This window comes from Rhipicephalus microplus, chromosome 4, assembly GCF_043290135.1.
Source record: "Rhipicephalus microplus isolate Deutch F79 chromosome 4, USDA_Rmic, whole genome shotgun sequence".
Lineage (NCBI taxonomy): Eukaryota > Metazoa > Arthropoda > Arachnida > Ixodida > Ixodidae > Rhipicephalus > Rhipicephalus microplus.
Genome location: NC_134703.1, coordinates 207,249,057 through 207,264,737, shown reverse-complemented (window position 1 = coordinate 207,264,737; position 15,681 = coordinate 207,249,057). Strand labels below are relative to the sequence as shown.

General features: G+C 48.9%; 2 protein-coding genes across 2 annotated transcripts in view; both read left to right on the top strand.

Moving 5' to 3' along the window:
* Nucleotides 1-15,681, top strand: part of LOC119172983 (uncharacterized) — a 1,299,788-nt gene that overhangs the window by 1,053,106 nt on the left and 231,001 nt on the right. The gene's annotated exons all lie outside the window — the stretch shown is intronic.
* Nucleotides 5,811-7,418, top strand: LOC142814046 (uncharacterized). Its single transcript, XM_075891988.1, has one exon. It carries the CDS (start codon nt 5,811-5,813, stop codon nt 7,416-7,418), a length of 1,608 nt encoding a protein of 535 aa, XP_075748103.1.

Here is a 15,681-nt window from a genome sequence, read left to right as displayed (position 1 = left end):
GAAATTAGACTACAAGTACGCTTACTGGAATAGCATAAACGAAATAAGAGCCATCGCTTTACTAATAAAACCATACAACAGGATGTGAAAATGGACCGAATTGTTTTCGTTCTTTGATATAGCAGCAATTGAGGTTCAGCGTCATCAATATTTTTGGTACGATTTCGCACTACATTTCTTCTCGGCACAAGAGAAGCATAAAAATGAAGTAATTTAGTTTTATCTACAGGGCTGCATAACTTGAAATTATGAGAAAAAGTCGTAAGTATTCGTTAACTTCAGCAGCTCTAAAAGTGACGTGTGTGCGTGTACGCGAAATAACAATTGTATTTTAGTTCGTAAAGATGGCTTAGCTTCTGGAACGCCTTTATAATGCGAAACTAAAAGCAGCATGGTCTTCAGAAAATACGTGACATTGTAACCAAATTTTGTTTTACGGCAGTGCAAGCTTGGCGCGCTCAAGAGCGCGAGCGTCGTAGCAGATGTCGGGAAGGCACGCCTGCAGGCACTGCCGCGCCTGCGTCGGCGTTTGTTCGATGCATGGCAGCGCTCGTGGCAGCAGCGCTTCGTGGAGCGTGGCCACGCGCTCGCGCGTTCACCCTAACAGTGGCCGGCACTGTACGTTCAAGAATGATCTGATAAGTTCACGAAAATGACGTAATCTTAACGAAACAGTCTACTGCAGTCCTGAACCTTCTCGAGCACTGTAGGCGTGGTTTCCGCCAAAAATAAGTAAATGTGAAGCGGGACCTTACCAATGCTTCAGGGGGGATTGTGGCAATATTAGGAAGGCCTAAACACTCTATTCACTGCCGGAACCAAATTGTGTAACAACCACGCCTATAGCGTGATAGCCACAAAAGAAGAAGCAAGCAGCTCAAAGCGTCCCGCGGCTGAAGCAGACGATGCGGTAAGCTGAAAGCAGATGACGCGGCTCACTAGTGCCGATCCTCCACCACTGATTGACCACATTGCTCTCTGGGGAATTGCAAACGGCCCACAAAACGGTTTTGAATCCATTTTCCGGGTGACAAAAAAACGGCAAACGTGAGCGAAGGAAAACAGACGGCGCACTGTGGGTTGAAAACGTAAGCGTGAAACGTTTCGGCAATCTTGCCGATAGCGTGAACGAACTCTAACCGTTACAATTGCTGCCCCGCCGCGGTGGTCTAGTAGCTAAGGTACTCGGCTGCTGACCCGCAGGGCGCGGGTTCGAATCCCGGCTGCGGCGGCTGCATTTCCGATGGAGGCGGAATTGTTGTAGGCCCGTGTGCTCAGATTTGGGTGCACATTAAAGAACCCCAGGTGGTCTAAATTTCCGGAGCCCTCCACTACGGCGTCTCTCATAATCATATAGTGGTTTTGGGACGTTAAACCCTACATATCAGTCAATCAACCGTTACAATTGCATCGATACTCATTGGAAGGGTGGCGTTCCTTCGTTCATCCAAAAAAGAGCTACTTCCTGGAACGTCGTTTTTTTTTTTGGAACGCTTCTCCGTAAAACACTGCCGTCATGGGCTAACTGTTCGCCGAGTTCAGGCACACTCCACCAATTTAAGTAGAGCAAGTTTTTCTTCTGTTCAGAGCCGCTCCCGTTCTGAATCTACTTCCCGCAGGGGTGTCTGTGCAAACAGGCGTTTGGTGTGTAGCGATACCACAGAACTGAGATAACGGGGGCTTTCGGCCTCTCCCGCACCTAGCCACGCGTGGTTGAGCCGTGTCCGGGAAAAAGGGGATCCTGGTGGTGGAGTCCCCGCCGGGTGATCACACCTTTAAGGCTCTCCAGAAGAGAGGAAGGGGGCGCTGGCGTCGATCGACGGCAGCGGTCGCATACCATGTCGGCTCTGTGAAATATCGCAATTGTTTGCGTCACATCAAGTCGTTCTCCTGCAAGCCTTCTACCACCGTCTCCAAGAACGTCAGCCGCAACCATAGACATCACGTCTTGTCAAGGTGGGCCTTCCTCTGACCCTTTTTTGGTCACTTGAAGCTTTCGCCAAACCACGGCGGAATTAAGCCTAACCGCAGTAAGGGCCGCGCTGGCCCTGCCCGGGGTTTACCCGGTAATGGCGACTCCAAATCAAGTCACTGGCTACGAGACGGAGTCCCTACAGATCATACAGATGAATACCGCTCAAACCGAGACACCTCTACCAACCGAGGAAGAGTACCTCAAGGATATGCTCCACGTCTGGCGCGGAAGGAAGAACGCAGCAGTGGCGTCGAGAGACGCCAGGGCTCCTGCAGCCAAACAACAAGCAGCGTCTCGCCCTCAGCAAGCACAGGGCAAGAACGCACCGAGCGTCACCTCGCAGCGCGCCAAGCAACTCCAGTGGTGGCCGAAGAACACGCCGCGCATCGAAAAAGACGATATCATATTGGTGCTGAAACCACGTGAGACTCTCAACCTCAAGGCCACGTTTGGTCCTGGACAAGCCGGCGCTGCAGTCCACAGCATCCTCAGAGCCGACGCAAGTGTGGGACTTGCGGTGTGGCCCCTCTGGGATCAAAATGTACTTGTGTGCACGCTCAAATCAGTGGACGCCGCCGAGACACTCCTCCGGGACATTAAGCTGCCAGTCGGGGGCCGCCAGCTAACATTCCGGGGACATCCCAAACTCTCCGGTGAGTTCTGTCGGGGCATCGTGCATGTCTCTCAAGACGAAACGTCAGAAACTATGAAAAGCAAGCTCAGTGCTGAGGCAAATGTAGTGTCTGTGCGCAGGCTTGGGGACACCCCGGTTGCGGTGATCACCTTCGCGGGGACCAAGATGCCACGGACGGTGTTATACAACTGAGAGTGGCTCCCTGTTCGCTTGTATAAGAAGACAGTGCCTGCATACCCACTCTATGGCACAGTGGGCCATCGAGCAGATACTTGCCCGCGCCCGCAGCCCGGCCACTGCACAAGCTGCGGTGTTCAGGTACCTGCTGCTACTCCTGACGGCCCCACGGAACACCAGTGCATTCCGAGCTGCCTCTTCTGCGGCGGTGGCCACAAGACTGGAGCCCCCGGTTGTGCTGGACGGTTCCGGCAGCCGGTCAAGTCGGGATCCCCACGCGGATCCAAGCCGAGGACAACGGGGGGGGGCACAAACAGGCTCCGACTCCCAAGACTGGCCCCAAGAAAGCACCAGCCGCCAAGTCGAATAAGCCAGAACCCAAGAAGACCAACACCGGGCACTCCACCAATGTAAAGTCTGGGACCCCGTCGGAGCCACCTGTCTTGGTCAAGGACTTCCCACCCTTGACACCCGTCCAAGCACAGGTGAGCTGTTGGCGTGGGGCAGTCTCCGGACCTTCCCCTTCTCCCTCCTCTACCAAAACCGCCCTACAGCAGCAGCTAGGGGAGCTCAGGCGCCAGAACCAAATTCTCGCGCGCAAAATTCAGGAATTAGAAGCCAAGCAGGTCGGGTCATCCGAGCCAGTGCAGGAAGCCGAGGCAGAGGACGGGGATGACGGCTCTTCCGTTACATCCCACCTCACTAGCGTCTCGCGGCAAGACGCGGACACGGTAGTTGGACCAGCTTCCATTACCGGATCCATCGGTCGCATCGAGTCCCAAGAGCGTAAAACCGAGCAATTAGAGGCGAGCGTGGCAGCCCTTCCCACTCAAATCATGTCGGCAGTCCGCGAGTCCTTTCAGGACATGTTCACGGCAGCCTTAACGCAAGCACTTCCCGAAACTGTGGCGGAGGTCTCTAACTCAGTCCTTAAAGTAGTGCAGCCCTGGCTTATCGCCCAAATGAAAAACACCACTCAGAGCGACTCCCCGCAGGTTAAACGCAAGCCGGCCTCTTGTCAGGCAGCAGAAGAAGGCTTTTCGGGGCCGGCTCAAGGTCCTGACCGGTCCTCTGCACCGTAAATAAATACTAAAAGATGGCTAGCTGATCTAACAAACAAGCTAAATATCTACAAAAGTTTGAGATTATACAATGGAACAGCAGGGGTTTTAGAGCCTGAAAAAAACGGTCGCACCTCCAGCTCTGCTTGCAGTTCCTTGGAAACATGCCCGCCTTGCTTGCTTTGCAAGAGCCCATTTTGGGCGTTAAATTCTCTGGCTATAACACTTTCCATGAGGGGGCCCTCGTCATGCATCCTGGTGAACAAGGCATATACCGCGATTCAGGTCGATTTAAACTTAAGTACTGAACAAGAATGCACAATGGTCAGAGGACTGCCTCTCAGATGTCGCAACCAGTCAATACACATCCTAAATATATACAGCCCCCCGTATAAGCCACGAGTAACTTTTAGCGAAATCTTCCTCCGGGCGATCAAGTTGGCAGACAAGGACCCTTAGTGATCGTGGGAGACTTAGTGCTCCCAGCCTTCATTGGGGCTATCACTACAAGAAGGCCAGACGACGTAAGCTGGTGGAGCTTATCTCCACCCTTCGCCTCACGCTGCTCACGGATCTGGCGTACCCCACTCGAGTGGGGAACTCGGTAACCCGTGACACGTGTCCGGACCTCTCTCTCTCGTAAAAAATGCTAAGGATGCTACCTGGGAGAACTTGGGCGATTCTCTAGGCAGTGATTACTGCCTTCTCCGGGTCACACTCCTGGAAAAGTCAGCTCATAAAAAATGCGGTCAAGCCAAGTTGACCGATTGGACCCAATTTCGCAATCAGACTATCCCTCCCGTACTATTTTCTGGAGGCTATGCAGAATGGGCTCAACAATAAACAACATTCAGAAAAGACTACCCTCCAAACCAACGAAAAAATCCCCGCAGTTGACACTCACCTCCTACACTTGTGGGAGGCGCACCGAAGCTTAACAAAACGTTGTAAAAAGCAGAAGACTAATCGCAAATTACGTATCCGCATAGCCCAACTCACGGAACAGGCTGCAGCGTATGCTGCCCAACTCTCAGATTCAAATTGGATAGCCCGCTGCGACGCCGCAGCTCGTCAGATAAGCTCGAAGGGGACATGACCTCTCTTTCGCAGTCTCATAGACCCCTCTCAAACGAGAGGGGAGGCGCAGAAGCAGCTCCGGCGAGCTCTGCAAGGGTACCAAGGCACTCCGGCACAGCTTGCGGATACTCTGTGCGATAGGTATCTCTGTCGTACGGAGGACCCGCCTGGGCCGGCGCACACGTACTCTGGTAAGCCTAATCACCAACTCGATGCCTGTTTTGAGTTGCATGACCTTAAAGCGGCTTTAGCTAAAATGCGCAGGGGTACGGCTCTGGGGCTGGACCGCATAACAGTAAAGCTGTTGGCAAACCTCCCTGACACAGCCTACCTCCATTTATTGGAATACATGAACGAGATGTGGGACAGCCGTGCACTCCCTTCTGAATGGAAAACGTCACTTGTGACTTTTATCCCCAAAGCAAGCAAGGCCATGAATACGGAAAATCTGAGGCCCATATCACTGACTTCGTGCGCGGGCAAGCTTATGGAGACGATGGTACGGGATCGCCTCTCCCCATACCTTGAAGGCAAGGGCTTCTTTGCAGACACCATGTTTGGGTTTCGCCCACACATGTCTGCACAGGACGTCCTTCTCCAGCTCTATAGGGCCGTCATACAGCCCATAACTATGCAACACAATGATAAAGCCATCCTCGCCCTTGATCTGAAGGGGGCTTTCGACAATGTTAAACACAGCAGCATCCTGGCTAACTTGAGTTCCACCGATAGCGGGGCTAAGGCCTTTGCATATGTCAGAGATTTTCTCTCTAAACGCCAGGCTCTTCTTCGGATCGAGGACGAGGAATAACGCACGTACATTATGGGAACACGGGGTACCCCACAAGGAGCAGTGTTATCACCGCTCCTTTTCAACATTGCTATGATGCGCCTTCCAAGCGAATTGGCCAGGGAGGAAGGCACACAACACGCAGTATATGCCGATGATATTACAATCTGGACCACTGAAGGGAGCCTTGGTGAAATGCAGGAACGCCTTCAGCAGGCCGCCTCCATAGTTGAGGCGTATGCCAACGATTGTGGTCTCCAATGTGCTTCAAACAAATCAGAGCTTCTGCACGTTAGAGCGAAGCGAAGAGATAAGTCAGCCATACACATCTCCCTGTCTGGGGTTCCCATCAGAGAGGTGGAGGAGCTTCGGATCCTGGGCCTGTTCATTCACCACAGACTCAGACCGGACTCCACTATAGCGAAACTCAAGAGAATAGGCGAACAGGTAGGGCGCATGATCCACCGCGTTTCCAACAAGCGGGGTGGTCTGCGGGGCAGGGACGCGCTTCGACTCGCCCATGCCTTCGTGACTAGCCGGATCCTCTACGCCGTCCCATACCTTCGCACTAACAAGCAAGAAGACGAAAGAATAGATGCCATCATTCGTAAGGCTACCAAACGAGCTCTGGATCTCCCGGTGGCCACTTCCAACGCCAAACTGAGGACGTTAGGTGTGCTCAACTCCTACCAGGAGTTGCGGGAGGCCCACCTTATGAATCAATATACTCGTCTCGTGCAGACGGCTCCCGAGTTCCGCCTGCTGAACCGCTTAAATATACAGCACACTTGCACTGCAGAAGAGGCGGGGCGTCTTCCGGAACTGTGGAGGCATATGCTCTCGGTCTCTCCACTCCCCAGTAACATGAACAAGCACACGCACGAAAGCAGAAGACAGGCGCGTGCTCGGACGCTTGAGAGGCAACACGGCTCCCGACCTGGTGTATTCTACGTAGATATAGCAAGGCCTTCACCCACGGGATTTTTAACGGCCTGTGTAGTTCACCGGGAAAAGCATGTCAATGGGCTCTCGTTCCGAGCACAAAATCCAGAGCGCGCTGAGGAAGTCACGATAGCTCTTGCTGCTGAGGACCCCAACTCGAAAGTTATCATCATGGATTCCCGGAAAGCATGTGCTCATTACTTGACAGGAGAGATATCCCCCCTAGCCGGCCAAATTCTAAAACAAGCTCTCGCTGATCCAGCCCCGAAACGCATCGTATGCGCTCCTGGCCATCAGAGCTTACGAGGTAATAAGGCCGCTGACGCGGCCGCCCGAGCGCTTACCCACCGGGCTTCTCACCTTGGCTCTTATGACTCGGAGGCCAATACACCGCTGCTGCGGTTCAAAGCAATTCTGACCTATTATCGCGACACTAACGGCCTTTACCCGGCTCTTTCAAAGGGATTGAGTAAGGCGGAAGAGCGAACTCTAAGGCGCTTGCAGACAGGTAATCTACTGTGTCCTGCAATCCTAAAACATTTCGATGCGAACACAGATGGGCGGTGCCCACACTGGGGGGAGACGTGTGCTTTCTTCCACATGGTATGGGCATGTCCGAAAAATCCCCTCCTACTCCCTTCCCCTACTCCTTCCCGAGAGACATGGGAGACTGCCTTCCTCAACTGCTCATCACTAGAGTCTCAACGGGCTCTGGTGAGACAGGCGCGAGTAGGAGCCTCGTCATGCAGTGTCCCGGACTAAGGACGCCGACCATGTAGCGGGGTCATGCTTTGGCCCCGTACTTCTCTCTTTTATAATAAATGTTTTTCATCATCATCATCCAGCAGAGGCAACATACTTTGGTCCTGGCTTCACGTAGACGGCACCTCTGGGCAGACCCACTCAGAGGAATTCGGTAGTCGCCTTTTCCTTTCTTTCTCTCTTGACATCTTCGTCTTTCTCTCCCATTTAAATTTATCCTGTCTTCTTCAGTTTCCTATTTACTTCATTGTATCTTGGCGGCTAGGGTTAACTTTGTGTGGCTATCCTGCCTAGTATAAACCATATTCGTTTATAGCAACGGCGCACTACTTGAGTGGTTCCGACTTCTCAACATGTTCTGGCACGTCCGTTTATTGGGCTCCGTGGTGGGTGGTAGGCGCCGCAGCCGAAGGCACCAAAATTTTCATGGCACCTTTGAACTCCTCGTAAGCGATCGTGCCTCCAAATAGGTTCGAACCGATGTAGCATCTCCTTTTCGTCACCTTAACCTAGCAACGTTTCCGAAATTCAATCTCATTTATTTTTAACAACCATCAAGAAAGTACAGAGAAATCTCCGTTTCTCTTGCCCAAGTGTTTCAAAGACACCACTGGAAGTGGCTATTAAGCTACAAAGATGGCAAGAGAGGATATTCTACTTGGACTAAAGGACAAGGAACAGTTTGACAAACTGGCACACCTTGATGCTTTTGGCAATATCCATGTATCAGTGAGTGCACACCGTAAATGAACACAGTGAAGGCGTAGTATCCGAAGAAGACTTGATGACACTAACTGATGACAAACTCATTGATTAATGAAAGAACCAAGGCATAACACATGTGCGGCGCATCACAATCAGACCCAACAGTATAAAATTTTCAACAAAACACCTAATCACTTTCAACTCAACCATTCTACCTCATAAAATCAAAATCTGCTTTGTAAAACTTTTTGTGCGGGCATGCATTCCAAATCAAAGATGTTGTTTCAAATGCCAGCGATTTAGACACAGATCTTAGATGCACCGAGGTCAGCTGACTTGCGCTAAGCGTGCCAAAACAGGTCATGATATAGATGAATGTAAACACGATAATGTTTTCTGTGCAAACGGTGAAAGTAGTCATCCTGATTACTACAGAGGTTGCCCAGCCTGGAAGAGAGAAAAAGAAATTATCACTATAAAAGGTGAAGAAAATATCACTTTTCCCGAATCACAACAATGAGTCCTACACTCATCTTTTGCATTAAGAACATTTTTTATGAAGTTGTGCAACAAAGTGCGGCACCACAACGGCCCTTAATGGATGCCTGGCTCATGCTAGCGTGCCCAGGTTAAACCCACTCGCCCCTATGGTGGGAGCAGCCACTGCTGCCCCGCCTACAATCAGCCAGCACACACCAATGGTATCTACAAGGCTTGGCAGCAGCCAGGGCACTGAAGAGCCGAAGGGGGTCCTATCATTCCCTGGCTTGTTCGGGGTAAAGACTTCATCAGTTGAGGCGAAGGCTTAGCGACAAACATATCGCTCTGCAGAGCAGGCGTCCAGTGCCTCACAGGAGGCAATGGACACCACTTCTAGCGAAATGGTGCAGATAGCGCCAATGAAGTGGCGATCTTTAGTCGACTGCTCCAAAAAAGACCAAATGCCAATTACATGGCCTCACAAAGGTCTTGAGTAATAGTCTCCTCCTTTTCGACTTACGGTCCCTATCGTACACGCAGCACCACCTTATGGTTAATATGGATCCACAAATAATACAATGGAGCATAAGAGGTCTTTTCAAAAACCTCGATGACATACAAAAACTCCTCCACAAATTAGATCCAAAATTGCTTTGTGTACCGGAGATGGATGTGAGGTCCAAGCATACCGACTACCTCCGTCACTACGTCACTTTCTGAAAACTTTCGATGATGCTGTGGCGTCATCAGGTGATGTGGCCATTATTGTAAATAATAGTGTGGCGTGTTCTCATTTGCCACTTCAAACGCCCCTTGAGGCAGTTACCATCCGAGCCGTTCTTTTAACTCACTACTATTTGTTCAAGGTATATACCACCTCATCATCGGCTTCACAAACAGGGCCTAGAAATATTATTATACGGGCCCCCAGAGCCCTAATTGATTCTTAGTGATTTTAACGTACACAATGTCCTCTGGGGAGATTCTCGCTGTGATGCTCAAGGACGTCTTATCAAACAGCTGCTTTTTTCTTCTAAGCTGTGCGTTTTTATTACGAAGGGGCTCACGTATTTGAGCCTTGCAAACAATTTGCACTCGACCATTGACCTTAGTACTTCATCGCCATCACTTTTAACCTATAATAAACGGAATGTTTTTGAAAATCCTTATGGAAGTGACCATTTGCCGATACTCCTGAGTGCGCCAGCCGAGAATAACCTTTATATTCAGGCCCCTCGGTGCAAGCTTGAGTCGGCCGACTGGGGACAGTTTCGAACTGTTTCTCACGTGACGGGGGCTGAAATGTCCGGTCTCACAATAGATGATGTCGTGAAGTATTTTGCAGTTCTTCTGGTCGATGCTGCCTCATTGTATTCCAGAAGCGTGTAGCTCCGGCTCTAAACGACGTGTTCCCTGATGAAACAATGAATGTAGACAGACACGAAACAAGCAAAACAAAGCGTGGCGGCTATTGCGAGGTTCTCCAAGAGCGGACAATCTCACAAACTTCAACAACGTAAAATCTCAAGCAAGGAGGACATGCCGAGAGGCTCGAAGAGAGAGCTTGCAAAAGTTCTTGTCAGGGATAAACTCGTATACAGATGAAAACAGCCTGGAACAGGGTTCGCAGGATACATTGACGAGAAACACATCCACTTCCTTTGTCTGATATGCAGGGAAACACGCCGGAGGACCAAGCAAACTTCTTGGGCGCCCATTTCGAACACGTGTCTAGCTCATCGCATTACTTTTAAAGTTTCCAGCGCTACACAGTGAGAATAGATACATAGAAACTAGAACGAAGGTGTATAAAATACGAAGAATGCAATAAACCTTTCTGCCTAGATGAGTTGCAGTCATCGCTAAACCACTGCAACAAAGGATCCCCAGCTCCTGACCGTGTATACCTGTCTCTCAAAACACACAAACTCTCAATTCACTCTCCAATGACTCATGGTGTTCTGGTGGTATTCCTTCCTCGTGGAAAGAGGCCGTTGTGCTCGCTATCTTGAAGCAGGGCAAGAATTCGTTCTCTGTTTCGAGCTACAGACAGATAGTTTTGACAAGCTGCCTCCGTAAGCTTTTCGAGAAAATGGTAAGCCGTCGATTAAAAAATTTCTTGAAATCAATGTGTATGCATGATGCGCACTCGTGTGGCTTTCTAGAGGGACGGATCACTACTGACCATCTCGTACGGATCACAATACACTAAGAGACGCTTTCAATCACAAGCAATTCTTGCTCTCTGTGTTTTAGGTATGAAGAAACACACGACACCACATGACGATTCGGAATACTGAGAGACCTCTCAGTACTAGGCATTTGTGGTGGAATGCCGAACTTTATTGAGAGCTACTTGTCTAACCGAACTTTCCTTGTTAAACTAGAACAACGTTTTGTCGCGACCGTTTGTCCAGGAAACTGGAGTACCACAAGGTGGTGTGCTTAGCTGCATGCTTTTTATAATAAAAATGAGTTCTCTGCGTCTATGTGTCCCACGACTATGTTCTGCTCGACATACGCAGATGATATTCAATAAAGCTTCAAATCATGCAACCTTGCAAGATGCGAGAGACAAGTTCAGCTTCGTCTGAATAAGGCGTCGAAATGGACAGACGAAAAGGGATTCTGCCTTAACCCAAAAAGAGCATCGATTGATTGATATGTGGGGTTGAACGTCCAAAACCATGATATGACTATGAGAGACGCCGTAGTGAAGGGCTGCGGAAATTTTGACCACCTGCGGTTCTTTAACGTGCATCCAAATCTGAGCAAACGGGCCTACAACATTTCCACCTCCATCGGAAATGCAGCTGCCGCAGCCTCGATTCGAACCCGCAACCTGCGGGTCAGCAGTCGAGTACCTTAGCCACTAGACCGCCGTGGTGGGGCCACAAAAGAGGACCTGTGACCTGATTTTAGGAGGAGAGGCCTACATTAAGATCCAAATATTGGCCTGCAGGGCCATCGTCTCCCGGTAAAAATGGCACATGAATTCTTAGCAGTCATACTCCACATGAATCTAACATTTGTATCGTACATCAAATAATAAAAATAAGTCCATGAAAACAATTAATATCTTAAAGTTTGATCGCGCACATAACGGGGCAGTGACAAAAGGTACCTCATGAGTCTATACAAGAGCCTTATACTCACGCGCATAGACTATGGGGCTATCGTTTATCAGTCCACCACATCAAGTGCTTTGAAGATATTGAATCCAGTGCACCATCTGAACAATTGCTTTATCACAGGAGCCATCAGGACAAGTTCAATACAAAGCCTTTATGTAAAAGCAAAGAAATGGTCGTTGGATTTGCAAAGCTTTTATTTATCGCTCGCGTACTTTCTAAAAGTTAGTAGAAACAACAAACATCCAGAATGTTATGCTCTAAACGATCTGTCTAGCTCTCCTTTGTTCGATAACCGTCCTGCTATGAGAGAGCCGCACTCACTGTGTGCAAGAGCTCTGGCTGAGGAAATGAGCGTCCCACACTTTCAATATCATCTCGAGGCTCCTGTTGAACAGCTCCCACCGTAGCAATGGCAGCTCATAAACCGTGATTTGTCTTTTATATAACTTACGAAGCTTGCCCCTGTCTCACATATTCTCACACACTTTCTTGAGCTTCAGCATAACTATTCTTGTCCTGAACTCTTCACAGACGCATTGAAGTCTCTTGACGGCGTATCGTACGCAGCGGTCGGGCCATCCCTGCCAGAGGCTGGCATATTGCATCCAAATACAAGCATATTTGCGGCAGAAGCAATAATGCGTCTCTATGCACTGTTATGCACAGTTTACGCGTCTCAGAGGAACGTTGTGGTGCGTTGGGTGCCCGGGCACCGAGATATCGAGAGCATTGAAATAGCTGACTGGCTAGTCATATTTGTCCTTACAGGCGGGTCTGAAATATCCAGGGATATATGTACCTGAACGGAAATCAAGCCCTTTATGAAAAAAAAACACTCAAGTCACACTGGCAATATCTATGGGACAGTCAAACAGAAAATAAGTTGCACCTGGTCAAGCCAGACCTAGATAACTGGCCACCAACATCAAAGACACGTCGCGCAGAAGTCACACACTTTAGATTAGGAATACGGCGCATTTAAAGTACACACGTACAACTTTCGTCCACCAGGGGTGACTCGCCTAGCTGCGATAGATGTGGTGAGCTCTCACATTGTCCCATAGGCTTATACAATGTGCAGAGTAGAGCCGTATAGAATAAAGCATTTTCGGTTACTTCACAAGCACAAAATTCCTTTCCATCTTTTGATGTTTTTAGGCAAAAAACCTCTCTTTAAACGCGAGTCACTTTTAGAGTTTAAAACATGTGTACTCTTTCAATGTCATTTGTCACGGTAATTCGTAAAACGGCCCCTGCAGAGAGGCTGCTGTCGCGATACGCTCGCTATAAAAAGCACTGGCCTACCAGCCCTTAGCCTCAAGAAAATCAGTGAAGCATCCGTGCTAGTCGATTAGTCTTAGAGTGCTACCTATAAGACTTCCCGCCACTCATTTTGATTGTACTTAGTAATGCGAATATCATGATTTTAAATACTATTTGTTTTACGCTCTTTATTGCGCAGAGTTTTAGGCCCCATACAGCCACCTACCCCATAAACGTTCAAAGACCATATTTCGTTCGTGTGCTTTTTGGCCATCAGTGGCCTTTGCGCTATAACGCACCATTCATAATTATCTGAATCTACACCGACTGTCTCACTTGAACACTTGATCTTTAAGGCCCCCGAAAGAAACAACACACCCCTTTGGCCCTGTCTTCACGTAGACGACACCCTTAGGCTAACCCACCCAGGAGAAATTGGTGGCCGCTTTTTCCTGTCTCCTATTTCTACATCTTCGTCTTTTCTACTACTTTTGGTCTTTCCTGTTACCTCTTCACTTCTTTTACTTCTACATTTCTCAGCGGCAAGGGTTAACCTGGTGTAAGCACCCAAGCTTGCGCAGATAGATCAGGTTATAGCAGCCATTTACAGCTGGCGCTTACGTTTCCTGCGTGTCTCATGGCATACGCTTGTTGGGCTCGCAGGTGGGCGGCTGGCATGGCTGCCGAAAAAAGCAGAAAATTTCATGGGATCACTTAAATTCCCCTGAAACTATTGCTCCTCCAAGAGGGGGCGCGTCAATGTTATTTTTGAACTTCTTCTTTCTAAGACAGACAACTTCCGCTAATTTCACATTATTCACTGCTAGAGTACAGAAAAAAGCCAGATGATTATGACCTTTTCTTGTATCAAAATGTCTTAAGGAAACCATTAGCGCGAGCGACAAGGCCACCGAAAATGGTGTCTGTTGACCTTTTGCTCGAAGTCAAAGACCATCCACAGTACCAGAGGCTAAAGAACCTGATAGCTTTCGTTGATCAGCCTATCACCATCACAGCGCACCGAACATTTAACACCGTGAAGTGTGTCGGGTCAGATAATTATTTATTGAACCGGTCTGAGGAAGAACTGCTCACAGGCTGGAAAGAAGAGGACGAAGCGGACGTAAGGTGCAATGCATGTATATATAAGAAGAGAAAAGAAAGAAATTCCCACGAAGCACGTAATAGTTGCCTTCGCATCTACAACACTCCCAAGGAAGATAGTTACGGACTACCTCAAATTAGCATTCAGCCGTCACATTCCACATTTGCGGTGCTGCTTTAAATGCCAGCGGTTAGGCCACGGCTCCTAGAGCTGTCGAGGGCAGTTTGCGTACGCGAAAGGCGGCACGAAAGGACACTCTGCTGATAACAAATGTGTTTCCGAACCTCACTACACCAACTATAACGTGAGCCATCCGGAATATTCTAGTTCATGTGCGGCCTGGAAAAAGGAAGAAGAAATAATTACCACTAAGATCAAACTCAACATCACATTTCATGAAGCAATGGAGGGCGTCTCCCCGCATTTTGCAGGGAACACATCTTACGCCGATGTGGTGCAAAGAGGGTAAGCACCATTACAGGTTACGGCGATGCCTCGGGCCATGCATAACGTGCTGAGGACAACGCCACTAGCAGGGCCCTCTGGAGCAGCCTTGGTGGCACCGCCCTCTCTCAGTTCGGCCCCATCGAAGGCATTCGAGAATCCAGGGAACAACCAGGGAAGCAAACAAGTGAAATAGGTCTCATCACCCTCTTGCCCAGTGGTACCGAAGGTTCTGTCTACAGTGATGAAGCCCATCCTACGTACCCGTCCGTCTGGCGCCTTTCTTGTGGCCATGGACACCACTGGTCCAACGGCGCAGACGGCGCCAAAAGAGCGGCGATAGCTTTTCGACCGCTCCAAAAAAGACCAAACAATAATCACAGAGCCTCCCAGAGGCTCTCTAAAATAAGCAAATTATCTCTCTAAAGACACAAAGCACACAAACACATCTAATATGGAAAAATTACTACAATGGAATGCTAGAAGACTTTAACACAATCTTGGCGTTATACGAGAATTCGTAAGGAAATTTTTTCCAAAGGCGCTGTAAGCTCAGAAAACACACCTAAATCAAAAGCACACAAACTTTCTCCGTTCATAAGTTGTTTTCCGCAAGGGCTGTTTGAATGCACTTGCATCATCTGGCGGTGTTACAGTTATAGTCCATAGAAGCGTAGCATGCCAGCACATTCTGCTCCGAACAGCACTGAAGGCAGTAACGATTCCAGCTATTATTTTAAACAAACCGATTACAATCTGCTCAATTTATTACCTCCATTACCAACTACACAAACATGATTTCCAGTTTTTTATAGATGAGTTGCCGGCGCCCTATCTTGCACTCGGTAACTTCGATGCTTACAGCAGTTTGTGGAATGACTGCTGCATGGGCGCATGAGGCCGGGTCAATGAGAACTTTATTTTTTTTAGAGGTGCGTGGCGGCTATACAAAGACTAACCCACGTTTTTAAGCCTTGTAAACCAAACATGTTTTTTCATTGACCTGAACATCGGTTAATCAATTTTACTTGATTATTACTGCGAAGTGGTCAAGAACCTTTATGGGGGAGACCACTTTTCACTACTTCTTGAAACTGTAAAACAAAATCAATTCTTTCCCTAGGCTACTCGC

What these genes read in the sequence shown, in the direction of transcription:
- LOC142814046 (XM_075891988.1), top strand. Translation starts at nt 5,811, where the DNA reads ATGCGCCTTCCAAGCGAATTGGCCAGGGAGGAAGGCACACAACACGCA.